We start from the raw sequence: 12,049 nt of genomic DNA, 5'->3' as shown, positions 1-12,049 counted from the left end.
GCTCAAAACAGAAACACCGGTCGACATGGACCAGTGGCTTTCATCAATAGGCTAGGTAGCCCCATCAGGCTGGCGCCTGGACAGCAGCAAGCTTGTTCTCCGTGTTCTCTGGAAGCGAGTGGGTGCCTGCGCCTTGCAGCTGGGGTGCGTCGGGGGATTGGCGGTAGAGGATGATCTCTGATTGCTTGAAGTAGCGGCGAGCATCTATGTACGTTAGCACTGCCACGTTGCAGCAGAAACCGCCCGCAAGACTCACCCTCGTCTATGAGCACAAGACTCAAGTAGTATCTTGTGGAGAATTTCTTGTTCACGTCCCGGAACGTGGGAGTCAGGTCGAAGCCACCAAGGAACAGCCGGATGGGGATCGTCTCGCCTCGGGACGGTGATCCGTCCATGATCTCGAACCGCACCAGCGTCTCGCTCTCATTGTACTGGTTTGGCGCGGCGCCCGTCGTCTCCCGCCGGATGATCGATAGCTCCATGTGCTTGATTTTGAGGCGCACCAGCAAAAAGTAGATGCGGCCAACGATAACGTCCTTCAGATGGTACTTGCTCTTGGAATACTCAAATTCAATGTGCAAACAGTCCTCGATACCGACGTCCATCTTGATAGAGCTGTTGACCTCGGGAGGGATGCGGTAGCTGTACACCCAAATGTCCTTTTCGCGAATCACGTCGGCCATACGACGGGAGACGGTGACGCGGACAAAGTAGCGCAGCTTGACGTTGATGCCGTTATAGGACTCGTACTGCTTCTCGACGTTTTTGAAGTTGAAGTCAAAGGTCTGGGGGTGCTGCAGCTCGCCGGGCGCGGCGAGCTCCTGGTTGAGGGAGAGGAATTCGTAGTGATTGCCGCGGTCGAAGAACATCTCTAGGTGCAGGGCAGTCGGGTCAGCATGCATGCGCGATGCGCGCGAGTGTAGCGCAAGGTGTCGGGGGAATCTGTGGTACCTATGGTGCCGATGAACTGGACCTTGATGCCCGTGTGCTCTAAGCGCTTCCCATCCTTTGGTCGTACTGTGACTGCGCCCTTGACCGACTCGCCGTCCATGAAGAGCGGCGCCTTCTCGCGCCTGTTCTTGTCCAGCTTGACGTCGACCATGGACCGGTCATCCGTGTTCTCGAGGACGACGTCAATGTCGACCGGTGTCGTGAAGAAGTACGACATGATGACTGACTGCGGCGGATCTGATCCAGCAATGAGTACCAATTGATGTCGTGGCGACAGAGAGCCGGTCGTGAAGTTGTCGGGGCGGTTGCGCGGTGATGCCTATGTCGTCGTTGAACGCTGACGTATCGGGCGCGTGGCTCCAGCCTTCAAGCTCCAGGCGGAGAGCAACAAGTTGGAGAACGGCCGAGCTCCCCACTTACGTGCAGCCAGGCAGGTGCTGCTGCTGTCCAATCTGCAGCATTTCAAGCCCGCGAACTCAATGTGACTGCAAGTATTGTGAGACGTGCACGGTGTGAAATGTAGATACACACAATCAACTCAAGATCCTATGATTCAGCTACGCTCTATATACAGCTTTTTACATGTACTTCGGTTTGACAGGCTATCCGAGTCAATTGGACGTTGGGCAACGCGGGCTGATACCCCTCGGCTGATTGAATCGTGGTGTGGCTGGTGTCATAGTGGCTTGACGCAGGAGCAGGATTCTGTCACGTGCTGGACACCCCACTCCCGCAGAGAAAAAAATCCACGGCTGAACCCCGGCTGCACACTCTCTGCCCTCACGTGTGGATGCCAGCCCTAGAACTTTTCGCCCACACGAAATTCGCCCAACCTCATCGTCGTGATCCCCGTGCCGCCGCAAAAGATACCCTCGACCACCTCCGACAACTAACCCCCCGCCAACACCGCCAGGATGAGATACATTCACAGTTCGGAGACTCTTGACATCCCCGAGGGTGGTACGTGCCGACTTTCTCGCCCGTTTGCGACAATTCCATCGACTCGTGCCGCCGACCCCCGACCCAGACGAAGTTGCGAACTTGCCCACGAAGGACCTGCAATTTACGAGCATGGGGAGAATTTCAAAGCAACTGCAAATTTGCGTCTGGTCGGGGCAGGCGGCACATGGACGGAATTGTCGCAATTGATGATCGGCTGAAGCAAGACCCGCTGACATTTTTTCTCTCCAACAGTCAAGGTGCACATCAAGACCCGTATCGTCACCGTTGAGGGCCCCCGAGGTACGCGCGACTCCCACGATCGTCCCGCCACGCGAGGGACGAGGATGCTACGCTAGACGGGAACCGGAGTTTCTGACATGTTGGACACAGGAAAGCTCGTCAAGGACCTCGGCCACTTGGCCGTCGTCTTCGGCCAGCCCACCAAGAACACCATCTCCATTGAGATCCACCACGGCAACCGCAAGAACGTCGCCGCCCTCCGCACCGTCAAGTCCCTCATCAACAACCTCATCATCGGTGTCACCAAGGGCTTCAAGTACAAGATGCGCTACGTCTACGCCCATTTTCCCATCAACGTCAACCTGGACAAGCAGGCCGAGACTGGTCTCTACGAGGTGGAGATTCGCAACTTTATTGGCGAGAAGTATGTCCGCCGGGTCATGATGCAGGAGGGTGTCGATGTCGAGATCTCCACCAACCAGAAGGACGAGCTCGTCCTGACCGGCAACTCGCTCGAGAACGTCTCGCAAAGCGCTGCGGACATTCAGCAGGCTTGCCGTGTGAGGAACAAGGATATCCGAAAGGTGGGTTTTCTTCCCAAGAGGGGTAGTGCTGTAATGGGTGTGCATGCTGACAATTATTTTTTAGTTCTTGGACGGTCTGTACGTTTCCGAGAAGGGCAACGTCGTCACTGAGGAATAGACATGGAGAACGACGGAATGTTTGTTTCTTTTTGCGTTTCTGGGTCTCGGAGTGGCGAAGGGTCATCAATGCATGTCAGTAGCAAGGGTTGCTACTAAAACGAATTCAAAAAGCCAGGAGATGATTTTTCTCTGACCTTACATATTTGTATCCCGGACGGTGGCGTGATCTGTCTCGCGGTGCACATTGGTCGGCTCTCGTAGCGCCTGGGGAGGAGAAGGGAGACGAATAATGACAATTATTGAACCCATGCTTTGTATCGTGAGCGTGAGTAGTGTTGTGAAGACGTACGTAGCACGCTGCACATTCTCGCATGAGCTTGGGGCAGCATGCAACGCGCTTCTCCAGCTTGAGCCTACCCTGCAGTCTATGGGGATGGCCCGAGTTTTTATTTATAAAGAGTTGCCAGACAAGCAAAAGTTGGTTGTAACACAAATAAGAAGCGGGATTTTATTGTTATTATTGAAATCAGGAAGGATTCACTGTTGTCAGGAATTCGGTAAGATGTGCGTAATCGTTGTCTGCATTATCAAATATGTGCAGTTGCCTCATCTCTATCGTGTGGGAATCCCCCTCATAGCAAAACGTTACCTCCTCGAGTACCATCGCCAAAATATCAGTCGAATCCTCAAACCCTTGTCTCATCTAACAGGAACAAGCCAAGCACATTATGGTTGGCTGGCCACATGAAATTGTTCTCCCTGAAACGCCAGTGCCTTTGTGTCGTAAGAATGTTCAGAGCGAATCGTTGAGAGCCATGTCGTAATCGTTGACCTCGTTGATTCAATGTTGCAATAGACAAAATGTGCAAAGAAAAATAAACAGAGCAATGCAAAAGTCAAGCCGCCACACCACTCTATAGGCGAGAGCGAGAACGCGAGTCCCTGCTCTCACTATAGTAGGACTTGGGCGGTCCTCTGCTCCCACCTCCCGTGCGACGACTGCGCTGTGTTCTGCGGCCCGAACTAGAGGACCCTGTTATGTCGTTAGCATTGCTTGTCACCAGCTTTGGGAGGGAGTCACTTACCAGCGCCACGACTAGTATCTGAGTACGAGTAGTAAGAGCCGCTGTACCGCGAAGCAGGGCGGCGAACGGGCTTCTTATCCTTCTTCATGTTGAGGAGCGCGAGCAGGCCGGCCGCAAGACCGGCGAGACCAAGCCACTTGCCACCGCCTGACTTCTTCTCGCTGGCATCACCGCGACCACCGCCGCCAAATCGTCCAAACCACCCGCCGTGCGAGTTGCGTCCGGCATGTGGTGGGGGCGGGCGGCTTCCACGACGCGAATAGCGCTCTTCGTAGACGTCGACGGTTTCCTTGCGCTTCCGTCCGAAGCATGCCTTCCAGAGGCCGCGGGCAATGCAGCAGAAGGCGAGGAGGAGGAGAAGCATGGCGCCGGCGATGGAGCCAATGACAATGCCGGCAATGGCGCCTGCGCTGAGACCGCCGTCGCCACTGCCACTCCCGGCGCCGATGTTACCGCTGTCACTAGTCTCGGTAGGCACGCCGTCACTGGTTTCCGTCTCGGACGCGGTCTCTGTGGCCGTGGCTGTGGCCGTCGCCTGGCCCCCACCGTTGACAATGGTCGTGGTGCCGGTGATGCGGTAGGGCGCGGAGTACTGCGTCGTGGTCTTGCCGTCCGAGGTGACGATGATGGCCGTGGGTTCTTGGTAGCCAGGTTTCGACGAGCATTGACCTTCGTACGCACACGTCTGCCACCCAGCGCAGCAGATCTCGCCACAAGCCTCCTGCTCCGGGGCCTGGGGTGTGCAGGAGACGCCCGCTGTCGGTTCCGGCGCGGGCAGCCAGTGGGTCATGATGGTGCTGGTGAAGGTCCTCGTCTCGGTCCAGGTCGTCGTGATGGCGCCCCATTCTTCACCTCGCTTCTCGTGGTCCATGATGCATGTTGGGCCGGCGCCCTCGGGGGTCTCGCACACCGCACCCTTCTGGCAGCAGAGCTGATTGTTAGAGCCACAGTAAGACTCGCAGTCGTAGTTCATCAGGTATGAGTAGCCCGCATCGTGCAGGCTGTCGCGTGGGTACGGCGTGGCGGTTGTGAGGTGCGCGGCGCTCAGAAGGAGCGCACACAGCGGTAGAGACCGCTTTATTGGGGCGGGCGAACGCATTGTGCGGGTTGACCTTGGAATTGATCGCTGTCGCGGAGAGTTGTCTCGGGTCGTGAGGAATGCGGGAAGACGGGAGGGAGCGGTGAGCTCGAAAATCGCAAGGCGACCAGAAACCCTCGGAAGAGTCACCAAGCGGTGCTCGACGCCGTAATCGGCTTGGCAGTGTCTTTCCGCGCTGGTTCTGCAATTATGCTGAGGTACCCGATCAGTGGGGTTGTGTTGTGCTGGCTTTCTCAATGATGCGTGTCGTCGACTCGTCGTCGGTTGCAAAGTGATGTGATGGGAGCAGCAAGAGCAATACGTCCAAGGAGTCTCGCAGGTGAGGAATGAAAAGAGGAATGGAAAGGCACGAGGCGCGAGGCACCGGTGACAAGACTTTTATTAATTAGATGGTTGGGAAGCGTGATGGAGAGTGTGGTGTGCCTTGGTCCCAGACTCCCAGCCTCCCACTTTCATCCATCTCACTTACACCTCAACTCGACGGACCGCCTCACGCAGCCCAACCTCGCCATTACTGCCGGCTAATTTGTGACGACGTTCGGTGTCGTTGCAGAGGTGGAGCGGATACAATTGAAATGAACAACAGACTATCACGAGAAATCTTCGTGGGCAATGGGCATTGACGCAGACTCTTGGACATGATTGTCGACATCATCGAATTTCCAGATTCAATGCGAGGCTTGCCAACGCACCCGCCAGTCGCCAGTCGCAGCAAAGTTTCGGCCCGCCGCGGGCCTCGCGGGGGGCAGACGCTATCGATAACGAATCCTCATCACTCGTCTTTAAGCACGCATTGACAACATATGAGATGTGGCAGAATGCGGTTTCTTTTCACGATGAAAACCTGACGATTGCGCGTACCTGCAGCGGATCTGACTTGAAACAAAGGGTCCAATCTGGCAGCCTCTGCTGAAGATTAACGTTGGATCTGAAGCCAAATTAATTGAGTGGCTGGTAAGTGTCACCAGCTTGAGGTGTGGCACATGGTCCAAGCTTGTCGGGCTCGGACTGTCCCGCCCCGCTTTCCTTATGTCAGCAGCCGCTCCGGCTCATGTGGCTCATGCATGTGGCTGGTGCATAATCAGCCACACCTTTGAAGCGCCCGAGCCAAGTGGAGGGAGCTCAGACGCCTGGTGACGCTGCATCACTGACCTGCCTCGACCCCGTTCGGCCGCCAGCCTGAGCTCCAGCCTCTAGCCCTTCGCTCCATCATTGACATCCCAGCGACGACACACGACGACGACCTCCACTCCTCCTCATCCGCAGCGTCTACAGCAGCGGCGCCGTCTTCGCCATCATGTCGCTCGACCCTCCGACATACCTGGCGTCGCTCCAGAGCAACATTCGCCAGAGGCCTATTCCATGGGATGGCGCCGTCCGCGCGGGCACCCTGAGCGAAGACCACTATAGCAAGATCCGGGCTGTGGACAAGGCTAAGAAGCCAGAGCAGAGAAAGGAGATTGTCCAAGGTGACCTTGACGGATACCGACTGCTCTTTGTGGGCGGCGCGGGCAAACCCAGCGTGATCGAATCGGCTGCTCAGCATGCGAACGTCATCCAATACATCCTCGTCCTTCTCTCAGATCTTCTCGACGGTAAGTGCTCCCCTAGGATTTCTGCTGCAGGAGCGCATTTCAATGCCCCCCGAGCCTCAAGGCCCAATGTCCAGACGCTGACACTCCTCCTTATCAGACGTCCCGTCGCTCGCCAAAGCTCTCTTCAAGGATAACACAGACCCTTACCGCCACTTTTTGCCTCTCCTCAAATCCAACAATACCGAAGACGCCATCCCGCTCCTGACCGCACACGCCCTCGCTAGCCTAATGGCGACTGCCCGCGACGAGTCGCAAGCCACACACCAGGCCCTCCCGATGATGCTCAGCTACCTCAGCAGTCTAGCCAAGAGCACGGACGCGGGACTGCAAGATATCGCGGTGCTGGAGTACTCTTCGCTGCTCTTCGGCCCCGTCTCTCGCCATCAGTTCTGGGACCACCGCAGCGAGACCATCACGCCGCTGATCAAGATCCTACAGACCGCCGCGGGCGTTGGTAACAACGGCAACTCGTCCGCCAGCCTCTGGAGTGGCAACGCCAGCGTGCGCAGCACCGGGTTCGAGGGCTCATTGGGTGGAGGTGTTGGTCTGCAGCTGCTGTACCATGTCCTTCTCGTGGTCTGGCAGATGAGCTTTGAGGCGGCGGAGATTGGCGACGAGCTGGATGAGTGAGTGCCTGTCGAGAAGTTTCGCACCCTTTTGCTAACATGACATAGCGAGTATGATATGATCATCCTCTACACACAATTACTGCGCCTTTCGCCCAAGGAGAAGACCACGCGCCTCATCGTGTCCACACTGTACAACCTGCTCGAGAAGAACCAAAAGTCACTCCTCCCCACAGCCGTGCTCGCCAGACTGCCCAGCACCCTGGAGAACCTGGCCAGCCGCCATCTGACCGACCCGGACCTGCTGGAGGACCTCGAGGCCCTGAAGGAGATGCTGGACGAGTACACAAAGACCAAGACCACGTTTGACGAGTACGTCGCGGAGGTGCAATCGGGCCACCTGCGCTGGTCGCCGCCCCACCGCAGCTCCGTGTTCTGGGCGGAGAATGCACGCAAGATCCTCGACTACGAGAACGGGGTCATTCCTCGCAAACTGGCCGAGATTATGCAGCAGTCGTGGGACAATGACAAGCAGGTCCTGGCGATTGCGTGCAGCGATGTCGGGAACCTGGTCAAGGAGGTACCCGAGAAGCGGCACCAGCTGGAGAAGGTTGGGTTGAAGAGGAGGATCATGGAGCTCATGCAGTCAGAGGACGAGAACGTCCGCTGGGAGAGTCTGAGGGCCTTGGGTGGATGGCTCAAGTACTCGTTTGAGGAGATGTCCATCTAACTCCTGGTGGCCGGAGGTGTAGGTGCGCTATACCGTTGTTATAGACCCCTTTTGTTTTGTTGTAAGGAGTACTGCCTCGCAGTCGTACCCGGGGAGATCTCGAAGTAGAGCCGTCACAATTCGAGAACCCCTGATCATGAGCCACCGCTTGCATCTATTCTAATGATCACGCCATCCAAGCTCGAGAGACATTGCTTCAATACTTAATACCACGTAGGCAGTTACTCACCAACCCATCGAATGACCTTCGGATAGACGCCGAGTCGAGAGTTGGCATCGTCGGAGCTGATCCGGTGGTAGCCGTGCTCCACCCGCTGCGATTGGCCACTGTGATTGGTGGAGGTGGCTGGACCTTGTTGCGTCAACCTCCATGTCGCTCTTATCAGAGAGAGTGAGAGCTTCCCTCACCATTTACACCCAGATCTTCAATAAAATTTCATTCATTCAGTCTTTGAGCTGCCATGTCTTTCCGCGCAGCAACCCGCCTACCGGGCGCCCTGGCCTCTGCCCGTCCCCGAGCAACGCTATGCTCTCCCAAGCAGCTCACCTCGAAGACCACCCTACGGCATGGCTCCGAGCTCGCCCCAGGTGGTGAGCTCAAGAAGACACCGCTCTACGACTTCCACGTCGCGCGTGGGGGCAAGATGGTCCCCTTTGCCGGGTACCACATGCCCGTGCAGTACGCCTCGACCCCGCTGGCGCAGTCGCACATCTTCACACGCAACAGCGCCTCGCTGTTCGACGTCAGCCACATGGTGCAGCACACCCTCAAGGGACCCGCTGCCGCTGCCTTTCTCGAGAAGGTGACGCCCAGCGCGTGGAGCGGCATGGAGGCCATGCAGGGCAAACTGACCACCTTCCTCTGGCCTGGGACCGGTGGCATCGTGGACGACTCAGTGATCACGAGAGTGGGCGAGGACGAGTACTACGTCGTCACCAACGGCGCCTGCTACGACAAGGACAACAAGTACCTCGACGAGGAGCTTGGCAAGTTTGGGGGTGACGTGCAGTGGACGCGGATGGAGAACTCGGGACTCGTGGCGCTCCAGGGCCCCAAGAGCCTGGAGATCCTGCAAGAGGTCCTCGCCTCGGATATCGATCTCAGCAAGATCTACTTTGGCCAGTCGTTCTGGGCGCAGCTCAAGCTCAAGGACGGGGGCGCCTCGCACCCCGTGCTCATCAGCCGTGCCGGGTACACGGGCGAGGATGGCTTCGAGATCTCCCTGCAGGGCGACAAGTACCCTGCTCTCGAGACGACGCCCTCCATCGCCGAGGCCATGCTCGACGCTGCTGGTCCCGAGAGATTGGCACTGGCCGGTCTGGGCGCTCGTGACTCGCTGCGTCTCGAGGCTGGTATGTGTCTGTACGGACACGACTTGGACGACACCACGACACCTCCCGAGGCCGCCCTGGGCTGGATCATCCCGCCTGAGCGTCGCAAGGCGGGCGGCTTCCACGGCGCCGAGGTGATCATTCCCCAGCTCACGCCTCGCTCCAAGGGTGGTGCTGGCGTGCAGCGTCGCCGCATCGGTCTCGTCGTCGAGGGCGCGCCTGCGCGCGAGGGCGCCGAGATTCAGGCTAATGGCGAGAAGATTGGTGTCATTACGAGCGGATGCCCCAGCCCGACGCTGGGCAAGAACATTGCCATGGGCTACGTGAAGGATGGCCAGCACAAGTCCGGGACCGAGGTGGACGTTGTGGTCCGGGGCAAGAAGAGGAAGGGCGTCGTGACCAAGATGCCCTTTGTGCCGAGCAACCTGGTGCGCAAGGTGTCTGCTTCGTGAGGGGATGCGGTGTAGATGGGAATTGGACGACCCGAGGTTATCATCAGGGCTTGGCGTTTTGTGTTTATACTTGCTTCGTCAATGGGGACAAAGTCGTGGCATTTCGTATGCTTCTAAACGTGTGTGTATTTACATTACTAGGAACTCGGCTTGGCTCGCTGCTTGTCATATCGAAGTACAGCACCAAGTAATACGTTGGCTCCCAAGGCACTGTCGATGGTCAGCGACGACAACGCATGCAATCTCGCTCAAACTTACCAGTCTTCCGGCGAGCAGTACTCGGTAGGGTTATGGCTAATGCCTGACCTGGTCGGGGTGAAGATCATGCTCGTAGGCACCCGCATATTGGTGTAGCAGCTGTCGTGCCCGGCACCACTAATCATATACTTCCACAGCTGCTTTCCCCCTTGCGCTTCCGGCAGTGAGGAGCAGACGTCCGCCGCGCTCGCTTCCACAGCGGCGATGCAGTCGCTGTGAAACTCGACGGCAGGACTGTCCACGAGCAGCTCCCACTGCACCTCGCAACCCTGCTCACTATCATCCTTGCAGATGCGCTGGAACTCGGTCTCACACGCCTTCACCATCTCGGCCAGGACCTCGTCTTGGACATGGCGCAAGTCGAGAGTAAACGTCGCCGTGTGGGCCATGGTGTTGACGGTGCCGGGGTCTGTGGTGAAGATCCCCGTCGTCGCAAGACCCTGGAATTCATGCGCAATGAAATTGGCGGCAGCGACAAGCTTGCAGGCGGCCAGGACAGGATCCTTGCGGGCGTAAAGAGGTGTCGTGCCTGCGTGGCTGTCGCGCCCCTTGACGGTGATGTTGAACCACTTGAACGCTTGGACGCCTGTCAAGTTAGTCAGGGGGGTACCGCAGTAGCAGAAAGACAAGACTTGCCTTTGACAACGCCGATTTTCAGCTTCTCGTCCTCGAGGATAGGCCCTTGCTCAATGTGGAGCTCAAAGTGCGCGGCAAAGGGGTTGGACTTGTACGAGGCCTTGTGCTCACCGCAGTAGCCGATGCGATCGAGCTCCTCCTTCATGGACTTGGGCGCGCCGTCCTTGGCGAGGACCTCACGGAGATCCCAAGCTGTTTGCAGTGGCACGGCTTCAGCCCAGACGCCGGAGGACACGGCCATCTTGGGGAAGCGGGCACCTTCTTCGCTGTTGGGTTCTTGGTCAGTGTTTAACGAGGAAAACATAGCATGTACTGCAAGGATGATCACCTACTTTGTCCAGTTTACCAGACCAATTGGGCCTTCTGTTTCGTAGCCACTATCCACAAGTGTGCGCAGAGCTTCGAGACCGGAAATGACACCCAGGATACCATCGTACCGCCCGCCAGTAGGCTGCGTGTCGAGATGGGAGCCCATCATGACGGGTGGCATATCACTGTGCTTTCCAGGTCGCACGATGAACTGGTTGCCCATCTCGTCGACAAAGGCCTTGAGGCCGAGAGTCTTGGCTTGCTCCATCAGCCAGTCCCTGACCTGCTTGTCCGTGTCGTCCAGAGCCAGACGGGCCATGCCCGTTTCTTCGGTGCTTCTAGCGGGGGGCGTCAGCTTTGCACGACTGTCCTGGAAGTCAAACTCACTTGCCCCATCGATGAGCGGCACCGAACTGGCAGCTCTCGTGCAGAGAGCTGGCCAGCTTCTCCTGGTTGATTGTGAGACTTGATGAACTCGTCAGAGAACCCATGGTGAGACCTGCGAAGCGGTTCAGTCAAAAGACAACGAGCTGAATGATGTTCTTGATGATGGAAAGGTTGACCCCAACTCCACGAGAGTACATATAGAGTAGGTTGGGGTAAGCGGGCGTTGAGAGCGAGACCGGACGTTCTTTGCTACAATCCTATCTGGGAAACCAGCCCGCCCCTCGGATCTATCCCAGCCGACTTGTCTGCCGGCAGACGGCCAGTCGATCATCTCAGAGTCCGGCGTCGGATCTCGTCCGCCGACGATGGCCATATATGTACTATCAGGGGTTCCACCCAGCTGCAGCAAGACAGCTTACATGCGGGGAACACTGCATCTTTATCGTCGTAGGAGCCTCAAAACAGAAGCGAGGATGGTGATCCTGATCAAGACGGCCAATGACGAAGTTGACCTCTATCGGTCTGCCATTGTTTATGGCGGAGCTTTGATCCTTCGACCACCATGTCGGCGGTAGGCAGGAAAGTGTACATGTAATGCCGCAGCAGGCGGCCATCACCTGGGCTCTTAAATGGTAGACTCAGCACTTACAAAGGTAAGTCTGAGCTCTCACCTGCCCATAACGAAAGCCAGAAGCGCTGTTGAACAAGATGCTCACCTCAGACAAGGACCCGGAGTTACAAACTCGTCCCAACGACGACATCAGCCTGAACGAGGCCACCACCACGACCTTGGCGGATGAGAAAGAGCAGAACAATGTGCTGT

General features: G+C 57.2%; 6 protein-coding genes across 6 annotated transcripts; 3 read left to right on the top strand and 3 right to left on the bottom strand.

Annotated features, from left to right (window-relative positions):
• Positions 1–64: 64 nt before the first annotated feature.
• F5Z01DRAFT_688558 (vacuolar protein sorting-associated protein 26-domain-containing protein) lies at positions 65–1,515 on the bottom strand (the record flags this gene model as incomplete). The annotated part of the gene is made up of 3 exons (XM_046266052.1): positions 952–1,515; positions 257–871; positions 65–204 (listed from the first exon to the last, which is right to left on the bottom strand). Exons 1-3 carry the CDS (start codon positions 1,166–1,168, stop codon positions 65–67), a joined length of 972 nt encoding a protein of 323 aa, XP_046117584.1. The 5' UTR covers positions 1,169–1,515.
• A 198-nt stretch (positions 1,516–1,713) lies between these two features.
• Positions 1,714–3,086, top strand: F5Z01DRAFT_657879 (ribosomal protein L6, alpha-beta domain-containing protein). The gene is made up of 4 exons (XM_046263668.1): positions 1,714–1,911; positions 2,146–2,193; positions 2,284–2,717; positions 2,782–3,086. Exons 1-4 carry the CDS (start codon positions 1,866–1,868, stop codon positions 2,833–2,835), a joined length of 582 nt encoding a protein of 193 aa, XP_046117583.1. The 5' UTR covers positions 1,714–1,865; the 3' UTR covers positions 2,836–3,086.
• Positions 3,087–3,691: 605 nt separating this feature from the next.
• Positions 3,692–4,961, bottom strand: F5Z01DRAFT_637397 (uncharacterized protein; the record flags this gene model as incomplete). The annotated part of the gene is made up of 2 exons (XM_046262275.1): positions 3,692–3,810; positions 3,863–4,961. 2 exons carry the CDS (start codon positions 4,959–4,961, stop codon positions 3,692–3,694), a joined length of 1,218 nt encoding a protein of 405 aa, XP_046117582.1.
• Positions 4,962–6,112: 1,151 nt separating this feature from the next.
• On the top strand, positions 6,113–8,243 carry F5Z01DRAFT_657874 (armadillo-type protein). The gene is made up of 3 exons (XM_046263667.1): positions 6,113–6,556; positions 6,654–7,182; positions 7,231–8,243. Exons 1-3 carry the CDS (start codon positions 6,259–6,261, stop codon positions 7,850–7,852), a joined length of 1,449 nt encoding a protein of 482 aa, XP_046117581.1. The 5' UTR covers positions 6,113–6,258; the 3' UTR covers positions 7,853–8,243.
• F5Z01DRAFT_151923 (uncharacterized protein) lies at positions 8,233–9,908 on the top strand. Its single transcript, XM_046257737.1, has one exon. The coding sequence runs from the start codon at positions 8,314–8,316 to the stop codon at positions 9,634–9,636; it is 1,323 nt and encodes a 440-aa protein (XP_046117580.1). The 5' UTR covers positions 8,233–8,313; the 3' UTR covers positions 9,637–9,908.
• Positions 9,774–11,766, bottom strand: F5Z01DRAFT_688550 (uncharacterized protein; the record flags this gene model as incomplete). Its single annotated transcript, XM_046266051.1, has 5 exons — positions 11,227–11,766; positions 10,863–11,177; positions 10,531–10,796; positions 9,895–10,480; positions 9,774–9,846 (listed from the first exon to the last, which is right to left on the bottom strand). Exons 1-5 carry the CDS (start codon positions 11,328–11,330, stop codon positions 9,774–9,776), a joined length of 1,344 nt encoding a protein of 447 aa, XP_046117579.1. The 5' UTR covers positions 11,331–11,766.
• Positions 11,767–12,049: the final 283 nt, after the last annotated feature.

Source organism: Emericellopsis atlantica (assembly GCF_019669845.1).
Source record: "Emericellopsis atlantica unplaced genomic scaffold F5Z01scaffold_16, whole genome shotgun sequence".
NCBI classification, from domain to species: Eukaryota; Fungi; Ascomycota; class Sordariomycetes; order Hypocreales; family Bionectriaceae; genus Emericellopsis; species Emericellopsis atlantica.
Note: the sequence above shows the minus strand (reverse complement) of the source record. Positions and strands in the feature narration are given on the sequence as shown.

Excerpts from the sequence above, each read along its gene's own strand:
- F5Z01DRAFT_657879 (XM_046263668.1), top strand. The coding sequence starts at position 1,866 with ATGAGATACATTCACAGTTCGGAGACTCTTGACATCCCCGAGGGTG. Across the intron at positions 1,912-2,145 it reads TCTTGACATCCCCGAGGGTG|TCAAGGTGCACATCAAGACC; the intron begins GTACGTGCCGAC and ends TCTCTCCAACAG. Across the intron at positions 2,194-2,283 it reads CACCGTTGAGGGCCCCCGAG|GAAAGCTCGTCAAGGACCTC; the intron begins GTACGCGCGACT and ends TGTTGGACACAG.
- F5Z01DRAFT_657874 (XM_046263667.1), top strand. The coding sequence starts at position 6,259 with ATGTCGCTCGACCCTCCGACATACCTGGCGTCGCTCCAGAGCAACATT. Across the intron at positions 6,557-6,653 it reads TCTCTCAGATCTTCTCGACG|ACGTCCCGTCGCTCGCCAAA; the intron begins GTAAGTGCTCCC and ends CCTCCTTATCAG. Across the intron at positions 7,183-7,230 it reads ATTGGCGACGAGCTGGATGA|CGAGTATGATATGATCATCC; the intron begins GTGAGTGCCTGT and ends AACATGACATAG.
- F5Z01DRAFT_151923 (XM_046257737.1), top strand. The coding sequence starts at position 8,314 with ATGTCTTTCCGCGCAGCAACCCGCCTACCGGGCGCCCTGGCCTCTGCC.